The 16,543-nt window shown below is 38.2% G+C and overlaps 1 protein-coding gene across 1 annotated transcript; it reads right to left on the bottom strand.

Annotated features, from left to right (window-relative positions):
* Window positions 1–36: 36 nt before the first annotated feature.
* me2 (malic enzyme 2, NAD(+)-dependent, mitochondrial) lies at window positions 37–16,093 on the bottom strand. Its single transcript, XM_051421470.1, has 15 exons — window positions 15,921–16,093; window positions 11,954–12,110; window positions 7,937–8,070; window positions 7,645–7,794; window positions 7,312–7,387; window positions 6,913–7,074; window positions 6,609–6,822; window positions 5,972–6,069; window positions 5,350–5,463; window positions 5,013–5,124; window positions 4,605–4,747; window positions 4,411–4,513; window positions 4,253–4,323; window positions 3,591–3,689; window positions 37–3,325 (listed from the first exon to the last, which is right to left on the bottom strand). The coding sequence occupies exons 2-15, from the start codon at window positions 12,065–12,067 to the stop codon at window positions 3,158–3,160; spliced, it is 1,758 nt and encodes a 585-aa protein (XP_051277430.1). The 5' UTR covers window positions 12,068–12,110; window positions 15,921–16,093; the 3' UTR covers window positions 37–3,157.
* Between the last annotated feature and the right edge of the window lie 450 nt (window positions 16,094–16,543).

Raw genomic sequence — 16,543 nt, 5'->3', positions numbered from 1 at the left:
AGACACAGAACACATAAAGACATCTCAGCCAAGGTAGCCAGTATAAAACAGTTTTTATTCTGCACTTTCAACAGCACATAGCACAAATATGTTGCTCTCTGAGTACAAACCATAGAAGAACACTGAGGCAATATCACTGTGTAACAAAAATAAACTTCAAAAACACAGACAAGAAGGACACAGCACTATATGAATGCACACTTCAATGACACGTGGAGTAAATCTTCCTTATGGGGACGACAAGAGTCACATGATCACAGTAAAAACTCATACTTGATGATTACAATTATTGAGAACTGGACAGACAGGTGACACAACAGGTAATGCAGTTAAACTGTTTCTCAGTACTTTCTTTTAAATAAAACTATTTAAAAATATAGATAGGTAGATAACTTTGTCTTTAATAATATGTGTTCACAACCTGAAGTCTATCAGAGAAAAAGCTGCACATTGACCACTACGCAATTGCTCATAGTGCTGTTGAGTTGTTCCTCAGCTCTGCCTGCAGCATGCTGTGAGGTCTACATCAGGAACATTAAGTGATTATGAACACATACTGAACATCGTGCAGGCACTTCAATGCAGGTGGTTAGAAGGTCCTAATACAATATCCTGAGATTACAATTTACACAGCAGCCTAGAATATATATTTAAACACATTGAAGACTCAAGCGTGATACTGCCAATGCCCTTAAAAGCTGTGTGTAAGGAAATAGTACAAATAAAATAGACTAATTGGTAGTTTTAATGTAATGTGTTACTTTTTCAGACTTAAACACATGTTAGCTGTATGGTTGTATGTGTTTGTGTACATGGTCAGGGTTTCTCAATTCTCACATTTTACATTGAACACACCATTTTAGATCTTTAGCTCACTTATTATAATAGACTGCAGCCAGAAAGAGTACAGAGCAAAATGAAAGATCTTGGCAGGTGGACTGTCACATGTCTCACTGAAATAATTGCAATACATTAATCTGAAATATAGATGTAAAATATTAGGAAAACATAACTGGAATAACGTTAATAAAATATCTTGAAATACATTATGGCTTGAGGATGCTGCCATCTGCTATAACTGTGACTATTTAACTGTATAGCTGACAGGAGAACACTGGATGGTTAATGTATAATAAGTTAGACCTGTCACATCAAAAATAAACACTCACTACAAATGTTTGTATACATACATAATACAATACAATACAAAAATGAGTGAAATTTCAGATAGTTATAGCTGACGGTGATAGCATTATACTTGGTTTAACATCAAGTACTGTACATTAACAGTGCCAGTAAGGATGGTTTTGGGACATGGACATGAGCAGAAACAGTTTTTTCAGAATGTGTGGTGATGATGAAAACCACATTAAAAAGGTCAAAATGTCAGTTTCAAGAAGTTTCCTTGAATAGCTACTTGATCACTATCTTTTTATGCCGAATGACGAATTTTAAATAAAATCTGTATTATTATTGTTATGTTTATTATTATAAACTTGATGCTCTGCATTAAATCAACGTTTAATGGTTGTACTGTTTGCCGCTGCCTTTTATTAAAATAAATTGACTATTTATTCATATCTTGCACTGCACTGTAATTTTTATTCTTCTGGTTCATCTGTATTATCCTTATTTCTTTGAATATTGGCTTGTGTTTTTGTTAATGCCTTTTATCTTTTATGTATAACACTTTGAACTGCCTGGTTGAAAGATGTTATATAAATATAGTTGCAGAAGCAAAGCTTTACCTTTTTCTTGTGTCAATATTAGATAAATGTGACTGTGTTATAAGTTATTATAAATTATCATAGTACATGATTATAACCTATAAGTCTGTTGTTTTGTTGAATATGTTCCAAGGAGCAAAGCCCATACACCAACCTGCCAACACACACGGATGTACTTAACACAACTTTATAAATACCAGATTCCACAAAAGGACATGTACAGTAAACAAAATATAATTCAAATAGAAAATAATGTTTATCCAATCATGTGATACTGCACATTGTTTCTTTATATTTAGGGTATATTTTGTATATCACACTTACCAAGAGTTAATTTTAGAGATTCTTCTTACCAAAACGCATTCTAGGAGTGTCAATGACAGGCTTTCAAATTAATATACAGCACAATGACAAAACATCTAAATACACCCCCCAAAAATAAAATAACTTCAGAGGAACAAACACAACATGTTGAAACCCTTCACACAAATAAAATGCTGGAGTGGAGGTTGGTTGCTCACATGTTTTTAGATATAAATTTCATGTCATTTCCCTTCATAAAACCATTTTCTAAGGTCTTTCTCTAAATTCTCACTCCATTTCTCCCCTGAGTAGCATTGTTTCTGCTCTTCCTCTCTTAATTTGAACACAAAGGCTGAGTACTGTAACCCTCCACTCTACTAGACCTTCTCTGACAACCAATGTAGCCTGATTTAAGCATAGGTTAAAAGGGAGTCTTACACCAGGCATTGGTTGGATCAGTGAAGCCACCAGAGGTCCACTTGTTGTGAAAAAAGGCAATGTCTATACTGCATGTTAAAATTTGTGCATTAAGTTTGTCAATTTCCAGGTAGCTACATATAGTTACAATAGTAGTAAGTGGACTCAGTGCTAATCAAAGACTACATTCTGCATCAGGAGTGTACACAACATAAACAATTTTGCACCAAATTAGAATCAATATTACATGGAGTGACTGCCTTTGACAATAGCATGACCTTTCCTGACAAAAGGGTATTTCATTCCCAGGTTATTTATGATAATTAAAATGTATCTCAAGGTTTCAACAATGAAACCAGATTTCCACACTGCCTTTTTCCACCACTAGGTGGCCCTCCAGGGACAATGCAGGTTTACATGTGATGCAGAGGTGATAAAGAACTCGGATGTGAAGTGAAAATGACCATTTCCATTCAAATGTCCTCTTTCAGAAGCCATTTCCCACTCTACCTTTTCACAGATCTAATAAGATTGGTTTAGTGCAAATGCAGTAAGTGAAAAGCAGCAGTAAGGGGCTTCTACTGCCTTTTCTCATAAGCAGATGTTTGCACTAAGATAACAAAGGTCATCTCAAAAGATCTGTGAATGAGACTTAAGTGGAAAACAAAGGAAGAGTGACATTGTGACATGGGGCACAGTGAGAGTCGGTTCTACTTTGAGTCAGTCTTGGGGGTGAAGCTGACGCCTGGCCAGTCGTAGGTGTCTGGCAGGAAGGAGTCGTAGTTGGTGTCCCACACAGTGGCACGTACAAAGGCGTTTTTGTCCACTGGCTCAGGGTAGCGGAACGCCATGCCTTTAGCATAGACATACTCCACCACCTATAGCAAGAAAGAGGAAGTTTAGCATTGACTCATACTGAGAGGCAGACACAAAAAGAAAGGTCAGACACAAGTTATTAAAAGCCAACTAGCTTAATGTTATGCGTTACTATTTTTGTCTGGCTGTGGTGGATATGGTCGTAGATTTTGAAAACCAGATGACGATAGAAGAGGCTAAATTTAGGCAGGAATAGTTAAGGTTTGGACTAACATTAACAGGTTTATCAATAGACGAAACATTGAGCCAGTTGGAAATTTTACTTACCTTGACAGCCATCTGGACCGAGACCTCTCTGATGTTGGAGAGAGGAGGATAGAGTCTGCCTTCTTCCAGCTCTTTATCCGTCAGCTGCTCTGCAAGAGTCTGAAAAGAGTATAAAAATACTTTAGGTTGAAGATGAATTACTAGGGGCCCAAAAACAGAGACTAAAAAACTACTACTATTATTTCTACAGCATATCTCTCAGTTGTTCAGTCATCTAAATATAAATGTTCTTCTGAATAAGACAAAATAAGAAGTGATTGACATGAAATGACCAAATCACTGTTACTAATAATCAACATGCAGCAATGTGTCTTCTTCATGCACAACATTTCAGTATTAAACAGAGTGCTGGCAAGAAATTGATCAATGTAATCAAGTCAAACGCAGCCCAGCAAAAGAGGGAAGAACAAAGATGCAAGAAGTACAAAGCAGGAACAGCCTTTTAAAAGTTCCTCATCTGTTAGTTATTAAGCCAGAGTCTAGAAAGAGAGGGAACAGGAGACATCAGAAGGGTTAAAGAGGGTTAATAACGCCCCTATACAGCGTATGTATACATAAACAGAGTCAGCAAGAAAGTGCAAGCTGGGGTGAGAGCGAGGTAAAGATTGACTTCAGCAAGATTAAGGCAGAGACAGACTGAAAAAAATATTAGGATTTCACACCTTGGCAGCCTCGAGGAATACTGTGTCACTGATGTGTCTCACTCCACTCAGGATCACAGCCAAGGCCACACCTGCGACACACATACAGCATGTGTTTTAAAACATTTACTTTTTGTGGATTGTTTATCATCCAATGTTTTTTCCCCCATAGTGCAAACCTGGGAAGATGTAAGCGTTGTTCCCCTGTCCTGGAGTGATGACGCGGCCATCACTCAGGGTCACTGGACCGAACGGACTGCCACTGGCGAAAAGGCATCTACCCTGTGGGACAAAGAATAAAAAAAGGGTTAAAGACAGATGGGGGGGAATAAAGGCCAATAACAGGGAGCGTGACGCAGAAAAAGCTGTGTACATCAGTGAGTGTGTAGGCATCCTCTGCTGTGCACTCTGCTTTAGTGGTTGGGTTACTCAGGGCAAAGATGATTGGTCGTTCGTTCAGGGTTCCCATGGACTTTAAGACGTCGTGGGTGAACAGACGTCCAGCTCCTGACACACCTGGAAGAAGGAAAGAGAAATGCTGGTCACCCTGTGCTTGCGATCAATCATTAAAGCTGAAGGGGAGCTCGCAATTACAGCACACTGAGCCATGACAGCGTGATTTAAGAGTTTGGATAATAATCGCATAATAAGCTTTGATAAAATTAAGGACATATTTATTATTCTATTCAGTTTCTGTTTTTTGATTAATGGCTTAAAAATGCATATTACAAACTGTACTGCGAGGTTTTACAGTTATAAACACAGAAAATGAGTTCCTTACCGATGATAGCTGTGGGTTTAATGGTGTTGACAGCATCTAGGAAGCTCTGTACACTCCCGGGACTGTCATGGACAAATGCCTCCTGGTTAGAGTCAGTTTCCTGTGGTCTGTCCTGGAGTCACATACAGTACATTGTTGGCAACAATAAATCAATAAAAATACAGTAAAAACAACTGTTATACAATGAGCCAGACAGGAAGCCATACAGACATATAATGTGTGTTCTGGTCGTTAATGTCTGCGTCACACACACACACACACACACACACACACACACACACACACACACACACACACACACACACACACACACACACACACACACACACACACACACCTTTACAAGTAGGCCATGTTTATCGTACATCCAGATCCTTTTTCTGGCATCAGCTTGGGTCATGCCCGTCTCCATCATGGCCATAACAATCAGATTGGCAATACCAAGGGCAGCCTAATGAGAAAATAACCTTATCAAGTTAAACATTCAATGTTTAGACAATGTATCCAGAGTGAAACTTTAACCCTTACTTTTAATAAGAGAATGACTAAGCTAATTTTCCCATAAACATTCTGATCAATCCGTAGCACATCTTTAATTCTTTTAAGTTCTTAAGTAATTTGTTATTTCTTATTGGAAAAACCAGCTCTGGCCAGTAGGGGGCAGCATGGCTCTAACAATACTGCATCACTATCTTGTTGCTGCTGTTTACATTCCGCCAGGTGCAAATTCAAAAAATGGACTGCATACTGTAGAAATAGTATATATAGTTATATTTTATATACATATATTTTATAAAACTTAACTTAATTATCTGTTATGTTCTGTGTGTGTAGCATGAAGAGACTACAACTTTTTTTTCATTGTGCAACCTTCTGTTGTAAAATAAACAGAATAAATTACATGGAACGAATGAGAATATTTTCTGGTTTGACTGATTAATGGATAAATATTATCTTACCTCTCCAGCTCCCAGGAAAAGCACCCGGTGTTCAGTGATGGGTTTGCCAATGGCTCTCTGAGCTGCTAACAGACCAGCAAGAGCTACAGATGCAGTGCCTGCAAACATAAAGAAGACAACAGAAGAAAAAACAGATCACATCATTTGTTTTAAGGTAGGAAGATCGCATGGGTCTCCATTCACTTAATGGTAATTAGAAAGTTATGTTGTGCTTGTCTTAGTTTGATTTGAATGTTTCCGCTCCCAGTTCTCAAATCACAGCTGCTATGGTTCCTTGACATTTTAAAAACTCACCACAGCAAACTGCATCACCTTGCAGCACTAATGTGACTTAAAGGTCACAATTATGTTCACTGTAATGGATTACATAATTCAAGCACATTCCAGGTGTCTGCCATTGCATTTTTGTGGTGAAATGAAAAGAAGGTAGAAAATCATTTAAAAAACCTTTTAAAAAGGTCCCCCACAAATGTGTAATTTAAAGGGATAAGCAAATTGCAGGGACTGGTGGAAACATACCGTCAAGAATGGTTCTCTAAGCAACATACAACTGAACTGCTGGTTTTAACTGAATAGATTAACTGGCATAAATACAAAGTACAACTCCAAAGTGCTGTTTGAAGGATTATATGTGAACCTTGGATGTCATCGTTGAAGGTGCAGTACTTCTCCCTGTACTTCCTGAGGAAGCGGAAAGCATTGTGGTTCCCAAAGTCCTCAAACTGGATCAGTGTGTCCTGACCGTACTTCTCCACCACCGCTTCCATGAACTCATCAATCAGATCATCGTAGGCTTGAGAGCGATCTCGCTTCTGGTACAGGCCCATGTACAGCGGATCCTTCAGGAGAGTCTGATTGGAGGGCAAGGACAAATATAAATGTAAATATATAAGCACGAACACACATACAGTTTACAGAAAATATACACATAGCTTTCCTACCTCATTGTCTGTGCCAACATCTATCGCCACAGGCAGACATCTCTCGGGTCTTATGCCAGCACAGGCAGTGTACAGGCAAAGTTTTCCGACAGGGATGCCCATTCCATAAACACCCAGGTCTCCTAATCCTAAAATACGCTCTCCATCAGTTACTACTACTGCCTACAGAGGGAGAGAGAGGCAGTGGAAAAGAAGTACACCAGTCAGCAAAACTGCAGATTACCATTTTATAAGCTGTGAGCAATATTAAACTGGACCTTAGCCAGGCGAATGTAGAAAATGTTGACCGTGATGGATCAATTAACTTTCCTAGACTTACTATAATATTTACAACTTGATCTCCATTTATTCATATCTGTAAAGCCTAAAGTCTATAAGTGACCCTTGGAGTCTACTCACTGCAACATTAGTCTCTGGCCAGTTGTCCAGGATGGAACGGACGTGTCCTCTGTCCCGAATGGAGATGAACAAGCCTCTGGTGAGAGAAACAAGGTGATAGTTGACTACTTTAATAACTGTGGTACGATTCTACAAAATAGGAAAACATATCTCCACTATAATAACATCCTGAACATTATGAATTTTGTGCACGAGGCCTACAGCGGGTAGCAATCTAGACTACATGCTTTAAGTTAAAATTTGTCTTCTTTGTCTTCCTGAGTGCAACATGTACAGTATGTCTGCCACCAAAGTAAAACCTACACTGAAGGCTCAGCTTTACTGCATGCTTACTTGGGTCTCCTAAAGATGTGTCCATACTGTGTGCAGGCCAGGCCTACAGTGGGAGTGTAGACAATTGGCATCAATTCCTCAATGTCTTCCATCAACACCCTATAGAAAAGCCTCTCATTCCTTTCCTGGATGCCCATCAAGTAGACGTACCTGTGCGGAAAAGGAGAATAAATGGAAGACCGAGAGAAAGAGTTAAACTGTATCTTCAAGATAAATTTAGGATTGATAACAAAACAGAGGAGGTCATGCTGTGACTGTTCTTTCCAGTGCTTTACACAAAATATGTCCTTACTTCCCTAGGGGATCAGTCATTTTCTTGAGATTATTCTGAAAGCGCATGGCTTGAGTGTCCTGAGTCTCCACTTTGGGAGGCAACAGACCATGTATTCCCAACATTTGTCTCTCCTGCAGAGTGAAGGCCATGCCCTTGGGAGAAAAAAAGAGAGGCGTGAGTATGGTTACAAAGAGAATGTAGGTATCTGTCTTGTGTCAGCTGCTGATTGTTAAAGAATAATGCTAAGTCAAGTTAACTTAAGTGACTTAAGAGTTCAACTTGCAGAATTCATTTTTGAGAAGTGCTCTCCTGTTATTTCTAAGTAGGACTCCTGTATTAACTCCTGTTAATTCAACACATTTTACCAAATAAGTCTTATCTTACAGGAAATCAAAACTTCTTAGTGAAATGCATTCTATGTTGGACAATGGCAAAGGAAGGGCCATTGAAAGTTGTTTGATACAATATTTTGTCTTTTATATTGTATGTACTGTCTGTAAAGGTTATATATGCATTTTATATACCTCACTTAATATGTTTCAAATATCACCTCTCTGGTACAAACATGTGCTACTTTTAAGTTTCATACTTAAATAACAATAACTGCCCTCTGTAAAGTTATGGTTGAAGGAGATATATAACATACCTTGCGTTGGAAGACTTACATATATTGTTAGAGGGAAAAGAAAACAGTTTGTTAAAGTATGGAAACCATTTTTGGAATTTTTGGAGGATGAGAATGTTGCATTAACTTGAAGATCATCACTACTGCTGCTTCTTCGGTTATTTATTTGTTTTTATTTACTTACTGTTTTATTTGTACAATTATTTTATTTTTTCATCTTTTGATTGTTTTGTTGTATAGTACACTTATACATTATTTGCTATTGCTGTGGTCATTGTTATTTGTATGTTTTCTTTATGTGAAAAACTTGTTTTAAAGTATTGTTTTAAAAAAAATAACAATAATGAATTAAATAATCAATAAATCAATAAAAATTAATTAAAAAAACCCAAAAAAACTGAACACATTTTTAGAACCTGTTGCAGAATATGTTCACATACCATGATACAATTTTGTCACCAGAGGGCACATTGCATTACCCAGTGGTCCTAAGACTGGTAGGTTAACCTATAGACTCTAACCTATAAAAACAAAAAGGCAGCTGAGTGCAAAAGGGGAGACCAGATGAAAGCAATTTTGCAGTTGGGGAAAGAAAGGAAAAAAGGTAAGAGAGGGGAGTAGCCTCAAAGAAGCCAATGAAGAGGACTCTGGGCAGAAACACCCCGTGTATGAAAGAGAGGATGGGGGAGGACGGATACGAAGTGTACATGTTTCTGCAGTATATGTGTATGTAGGTTTACACGCCTGTCTATGAATGAAATATGGGTGAAACACATGGAAGCCATAACCTCTGGGGCTGGGGAAGGGGCTGATTATTTTGTTGAGAGTGATGAATGCTGGGGGCTCCCCTGGCAAAATGCTGAGTCATGCTGATGGAGCATTTCGCTTCACTCCACTCTAGTGCGTGATTCCTCTTAACATAATGCAACATGCTGCAAAGTGCAAACCTGTGCAAATGTAGTTTTTTGTTTTCTACATGGAATTGAAAGTTTCCACATGTCAAAGGTTTCATTGTTAAAATGGTTGTTTTGTATTTATTTTCAGTGCTTTGAGTGATTCTAATTCTAAAATCTGTGTATCATATGATTTGTGTATGTGCTTCTATATGTTGAAGGGGAGTGAAACACCTCATACTTTCTTTAAAAAAAAAAAAAACTATAATACTATAAACTAACTATACTATAAACTTCAATGCCCTACAAAATAAATGTCAATTCTTGATTGAATCTTGTTTGAATCTTGTTGACAATGTAATGTAATAAACAATGCAGCTGTGCAACACTATGACCTTTACTGTTGGGGGATGACAATGTAGTCTGCTGATGCGAGTCACATCTGCTCTGGCAGACATGGTCTTCCTATGAGTAACCAGAATGCTGATGTTTGTGTCTGGCTTCATACAGTTTTAATTGTTTTTAGATGCAAGGCACAACAACTTTAACGCTAGAAGAGTTTCTTAAAATTTCTACTTCCAGCTTTTTCCACACTTGAGTTAGTTTTGATAAACAGAGTTTCTAAACTAGACTCAAATTAAAAAAAATTAACATAGTGAGGAATCAGGCTGGAAGTGCAATGTAAGTGTAGTTTCTGTTTGTACAGTATTTCTAGGACCATTAGCCAACTAGCCTGTGACCAGTTTACATGTTGGTTGGAATGTTTATATTTAGCACAACATGTGCAGTTTAAGCTAAGTTTAGCATAACATGCACAGAGTCAGATCATGCCAGTTCAAGCAGCTACAGCCTCAGGTTACAAATGCCATGTGTAACTTCTTGTAGCTGGAAACAACTGACAGGAAAGAAACCAAACAATGTGATATCTGTAATGGATATAAGATACACATTACAGAGCAACTTACACCAGCTGAAAAAGCATGCATTGTTTGTCATATGAAGTCCCCACCTTGCCACAGTAATGCAGTAACACCACTGTTGGGTGTGGTTACAGGTGCACAGCAAGGCAAGGCAGGTTTATTTGTATAGCACCTATAAAACAAGTCCAAGTGCTTTACATAAGGCATGACAAATCATTAAAGGAATATAAAGAGCTGAATTAAATAAAAGAAAAATATATAAAAGAAAAGAAAAAGGAGTAAAATAGCACTTTTAAAAGGCCTTTGCAGTGCACAAATAAATAACCCCAAACTCAATAAGAAGCAGAAACAGAGAGAGGTTTTTGGCTATGATTTAACGAACATTTCGGACAACACCCACTGTGATGCTGGGTGTGGTTAGCCAGGTCTTCTCAGCCGTCTGTCAAGCTATTCTTTGATAACAAATTTGTTTAGTAATGTATTATTAATAATGAATATTATCTGAGCAGATTATGTCAGCATTTGTCAGTAATTCTAGTTCAAGGCAAAGGGTTCAGAAAAAAAAAAATCATGTTCAGGTTTATATCAATAATTATGTCATTAGTTAGAAAGCAAATTAGAAAAAGGAATATATGTTGTCCGTTTTATTCACTGGTATTTGCACTGATCACAATTCTGCTTCTGTAGAAGTACAGCAGCACTAGGTAGATTAAAATCCCATGATCTATAAGTTAAGCTTCCCAAATGCCTGAAAACCATCCCCTGAAGGTCTCAAGTTAGACCATGTGTAAGAAATGAGACCAAGTCAGACAGCAGAGGAAAATTAACAGCAGCTCCAACTCAGCTGCTGAAAAACCTTTGACTCAGACTCAGTTATTCTAGTTTTTCAGCAGTACCAATCACTGGCTTTGGGAGAAGATTAACAGATGCAGCTCTTGACTGCACTTTATAATGCTGTACTACACTGCTCTGTGCAAGTTACTGCATATTTGGTGCTCTTTACGTGTGAATGCTGACATTTTCTACTTTCGGGGATCATTTCAAATTTCTTCCAGCCTGCAGAAATTGTAATATATTTGTGTTCATTGATATAGAAATACATAGTCTAAAAAAGGCTGTAAGACATGTCAGAACCTTCAAATACTTTCCTGTCTGTCATACTACAACACAGCTCTCTTCTATTCTTATCCAGGGATAACAGAAATATTGACAACAGCTAGAAGATGTGTGAGTGTAAGAGGGTTGAAAGAATGGAAAAATATAAGGAAAATGAACTCTTGTCAACAGCCAAAAACTTGGTCAAAAGGTTTTTTATATTGGGTATGCTCCAGTTATAATTTGCAATACATTTCCTTGTATCAATTTATCCATTGTAACCAAAGAATATTATGAAATTATTCTGAAATTCTGCTTTTTGTGTGTCAGGGTGGAAAATAATTGTAATGCATATGCCAATTAGCAAACATGACATGTTTGGAATGAATCTAGCCCAAATGGGCTGACACGTTGAGAGACATGTTAATAAAGCTGCAATCTCTTTAACGATTATGTCTGTTTAAATGCTGACACATACGCACAATGTCAGTAATCCACTCACTTTGTTGGTGCGAGGGTTGAGCATGAGGGGTTTGCCCTTCTCTTTGGTGTGTGCCCATCTGCAAACAGAGACACAGGGCCTCAGGGACCAGGATGTTCTCAACCTGGATAACATGGTGGACAGTCACTGGTCTCGAAGGTCCACTGGTAGAGAGCCGCTGAGGAGGGAAAGAGAAACAAAGTTGACATAACAACCTACTGTTTTCCAGAGACATGATTATCCATTTCCTTCTTCATCTTCCTGCTTGGGAGGATTCATATTAGCATGGACAAACACTTCATTTCTTTGGGCTTTTGCCTGTTTTAAAGCCTAAACATTCCCAACATGTGCATTATCAACTGATTATAGGAGGAAGTCTTAACTATAAAATAAATGTATTGTCGTGTCTTACAGTTGGCTTCCCACGAGATTCAAATACAAAAAAACTCACTAATCAATTTGAATGCTTATAGTGTGAATGTGAAACTATTCCTTAGTGTCAACTGGTTGTTAAGAGTTATTGCTTTAATGTTAAACTAATCTTGCTTCTGACAGTGAAGACCTACCACAACCTTTGAACATGACATCTTCAGACTCTTATTGTACTTTGGTATGACATTAAGCTATCAGGAGGGACTGTCAGTCTACTGACACACACTTCACAGAACCCTACAAATTCACTTGGTGTGTGTACGGACAGCCTCGCACTCAAGGATTACAAATGCTGACAGCAGTGGCTGGTCATTAATCTGGATGTGGACAGAAGTGATTTAGTGTACGTGATCTGAGAAACAAAGCTTTGAAAGATTGTAATAATCCTTTTCGCACGAGATAAATCATGGTGACATCAGTTGACAGGAAAGATGGGAAGACAGACAGATGACATATATCACAGGTTGGAAGCAAGACTGAAACTAACCATCAAAAATCCTATGTGGCATCTTCAGAGTCTACCTGAGGGAATAAATGATTTATACTATTTTAGGAATGAAGATAAACTAACCTCATAAATAAATACACAAAACAGTGAAATGATAGATTTACCTAAAATGATTTCTCATCAACAACCAATACAGCATTTTCACTGTACATGAGGGCCCCTATCCTACTTTCAGCTGCTGTTGTTTGCCTGGAATAGTATCTTCATTGTAAGAGCCATGTCATGCATGTGACTGTGATTCACTGCTATGTGGTGTTTTGCTGTGCTGTGGTGGGTGCAGAAAGAGGCCACTTGAAGCTACTCTGATATACCTTTGTAACCCCTCGTGATAATTACGTTAGCAAAAGATCATCCCAACTATGAAACCAGAGAGTAAATGCTGGCTGAACTATTTTCATTTTGTTATCCAGCCCGAACCTTCTTCTCCTTCTCGCCTCCCTTAATGTCAGGACCTGACCCTGAGGAAATGCAACTGGACCTGTAAGCAAGTTATGTTGAGAACCGCAACGTGAGCATTATTGCATGCAGTTTCTATTTTAGTTCTTTATAGTTCAGTGACCGAGGCAAGCAGATCTCTAAAAGAAGCATTGCTATGAAATGCACAAAGAAACTACACTCAGCTGCAGTCAAATAAGCCATATCTAATTTTCATTATAATCTATACATATAGGCCGATTACACAGTAAAAACAATGGCTTGATGAAGGAGGAACTCCTTTGAATGATTTCATAGCCTGGAACAAAATACAGCTGAGCTCAGGTGGCAAAAGCACAAACAGGGTAGCAGCACTCATCTGTGCTGTTTTCCTGCCCTCCTCCATTCCTCACTTCTCTGTCCTCGCTTATCTACCCATGTTATCATAGTAATAATGACCCACACAAAGTAACAGGAAAATATAAATAAAGCAACTATATATATATATAAAACGATTCAATCAAAATGCCACTCACATGCTACAACATAACAAAGGGTGCTTGCAATAGTTATTTTTTTAATCCCAACCCTGTGTTTAATTACACTATACTGGTTTACTTCTGATGAACAACTAACCCTGTTAACGTCTTAACTAACAGTGGGTGTGATTTTTGCCATTGGCCTGTTCTTGTTCTATCTTAGGAAAGAAATTACAAGCATAGCCAGCTGGCAGAGTCTTGGCTTACAACTACACATCCAGGAAACATTGCCTCGAAAGCAGCATTAAAGCCAGGGCCAACGTGGCAGACAGTATAAGCGGCACCAACAATCAGCAGATATTTTAATCTCTAATTTGATATTCAAAAGGGGAAACAGCCTTGATGCAGCCTCTTTGAGTTCCAGTCTTTGTGTTGTACACAGTACAAGAACCATTTTCTGGTCATTCACATCTACTTTACATTCCCACCTGTTTCTAGACAAACAAAGCCTGAGCACCTGATGAGGTCAGTGTTTGATACAGTGGAGATGCTTAATGCTTTTTAATTTCCTCCCAGACTTTATCAGCCTGTCAAGTTTTGGGAATCAAACATGCTTTGAGTGTCTGTAATTGCTTGTTCCATACTTTTTGTGTCTGCCAAGTAGCAAGATAGTTCTGGCACAGAAACCGTAATGAGCCAGCTTTGTATCGGTGTTGGAGCGACTACTGTGATAGCACTACCTGGACGATTTCCACAGTCAGAAACTAGTCTTTTGTAACTGAAATTATATGCAAATGGCTCATAAAAGCAGGCATCCAACCCACCTAGAAATGTGCCTTTGGATTTCTTCAACCTTCCAATCAAAATTATAGTGAACTGGTTATTCTAAGCTTGTGATGAGATTACTATTTTGCCTATTTGGGCTGGAATTTGACCAATCTAAGTACTCAGAAGTACTGCATCTGACTGGATAAACTTTAGATTTATTGACAACTGCTGAAAAGTGTATCACTCAATGCCAGCTGAAATGGGACTTTTCCCTTTATGGATCTCATATTAGTTCCTGGTAAATTTCAACTTTCAAATTTAAACAAATGAGGCCAACAGGACACACAATACAATATAGCCAGACTATTAAGTCTGAATGTACTCTTAATGTTGAAATAATTTGTGCAGACAATGTCTGTATTGACTGAAGTAGGCATAATGCAATAACAAAAGGTTTCACTCCGGAAATCACATGCCAAAAGAAAGCCGGTGCTCTCTTCTGTACACTATGCATCCTCTTAGTCTAACAAGCAATCAATCACACACACACCCACGCTTTCTTGTGTAAACATTTTATGATCTTACAGGTGAAATTTTACTGGTATCAGAGTACACTAGTATAAAGCAAATGCAATTTAAACAATATTACAGAATATTAGTATAATTATGCCACTTTAAGTTGTTAAACAGACACTAGTTAAAGATAGTTATTACACAGCGAGGTGTGGCTTCATTGACAGGTGTTATTACTCTCCTTTTCTCTGACACACTTAAGACTTGCCCATCTTGTTCCTGCATTTGACACATTGAATATCAAAGTCCATGTGTAGCAGTTATTGGTTTATGGTCTCATTGTGCTTAACTAATACAATGAATAAGATATGTAACTAGTATAGATATGTGGCTACCCCCTCACTATTTCTACCTCCATCCTCTGTTTGAAGATGGGAGTGGGGGAAAGGAATGTCCCTGCTGAGTGTGAACATGTAACATCTACGTTTGCACAGAAAAATCAAGACTGACATGTCGAAAGATTGAGCTGCAACTCGCTGAAGCAGGAAGCTAATTAAATTAGCCTAGCAGTCTCATACACAGCCACTCACAAATAGCAGCTAACGGCTGCTACAAGCTAACATTGACAGGGTCGTCGTTATAAATATTATTATTATTATACACACACACACACAGTCCAAGTGTTTAAAATTGTTTTGTATATTTGACACAGCACTCCAACACGAAAGTTTTTTTAGCCTAATGTGTTAAGCTAACTTAACGTTACATGCTGTCATTCATTCAGACCCCCCTGCTTGCTAAACCTTGGCTCAGAAACGGGAAGTTCTTAGATGACACAGACTTTCATTTCCCGTGGAATAACGACTCCTCTTACCTGCTCTTGAATGTTATAATACTGCAGTCACTTCCGTTGGACAGTTTACTGTTTATAAAGCATTTTTCTCCCGGAGTTCGCTGTTAAATCGGCTGTTGTTTGACCTCTCGGTTCGTAGCTGCAGCTACAGATGAAGCAGACTGGCGGTGAGGAGAGGAGACAACTGTCACGCAGTGTGAAAAGATCTTGGCCGCTCGTCCAATCACATGCTGGGATTTCCTTCTTGGTTACCGTAAAGACTGCGGCATGCGCAAGATATTTGGAGAGAAGCCCATTAGCCGTAGTTACTGTAAAGGGAAGTTATCACATTTTGAGTAGAAATTGTGTTTTTAAGATTGTTTTTTGTTGTTAAATAAGAAAAGTTTATTTTTTTCTACGTGTTCTGTTGACTTGTTCATGTTTTGTCTGTTTTGTGGTCCTGAGACAAACAATAATTAATTTATCTGATTGTTTTCTATGGTTGAGTGATAAATGAACCTCAGCAGCACACATTATTATGTCTGTAAACCCTTTTGGGCGTTTTTCTAAATCAATTTTATTTAGATGTTATGTCCATTTGTTCTTTTGTGTGTGCAACATAAGCAAAACAGAGTGCAGCAAGATCCAAACATTACTGGCTAAAC

This window comes from Dicentrarchus labrax, unplaced genomic scaffold (assembly GCF_905237075.1).
Source record: "Dicentrarchus labrax unplaced genomic scaffold, dlabrax2021, whole genome shotgun sequence".
Classification (NCBI taxonomy): domain Eukaryota; kingdom Metazoa; phylum Chordata; class Actinopteri; family Moronidae; genus Dicentrarchus; species Dicentrarchus labrax.
The sequence above is the reverse complement of the archived record's forward strand: the minus strand, read 5'-3'. Positions and strand labels throughout refer to the sequence as shown.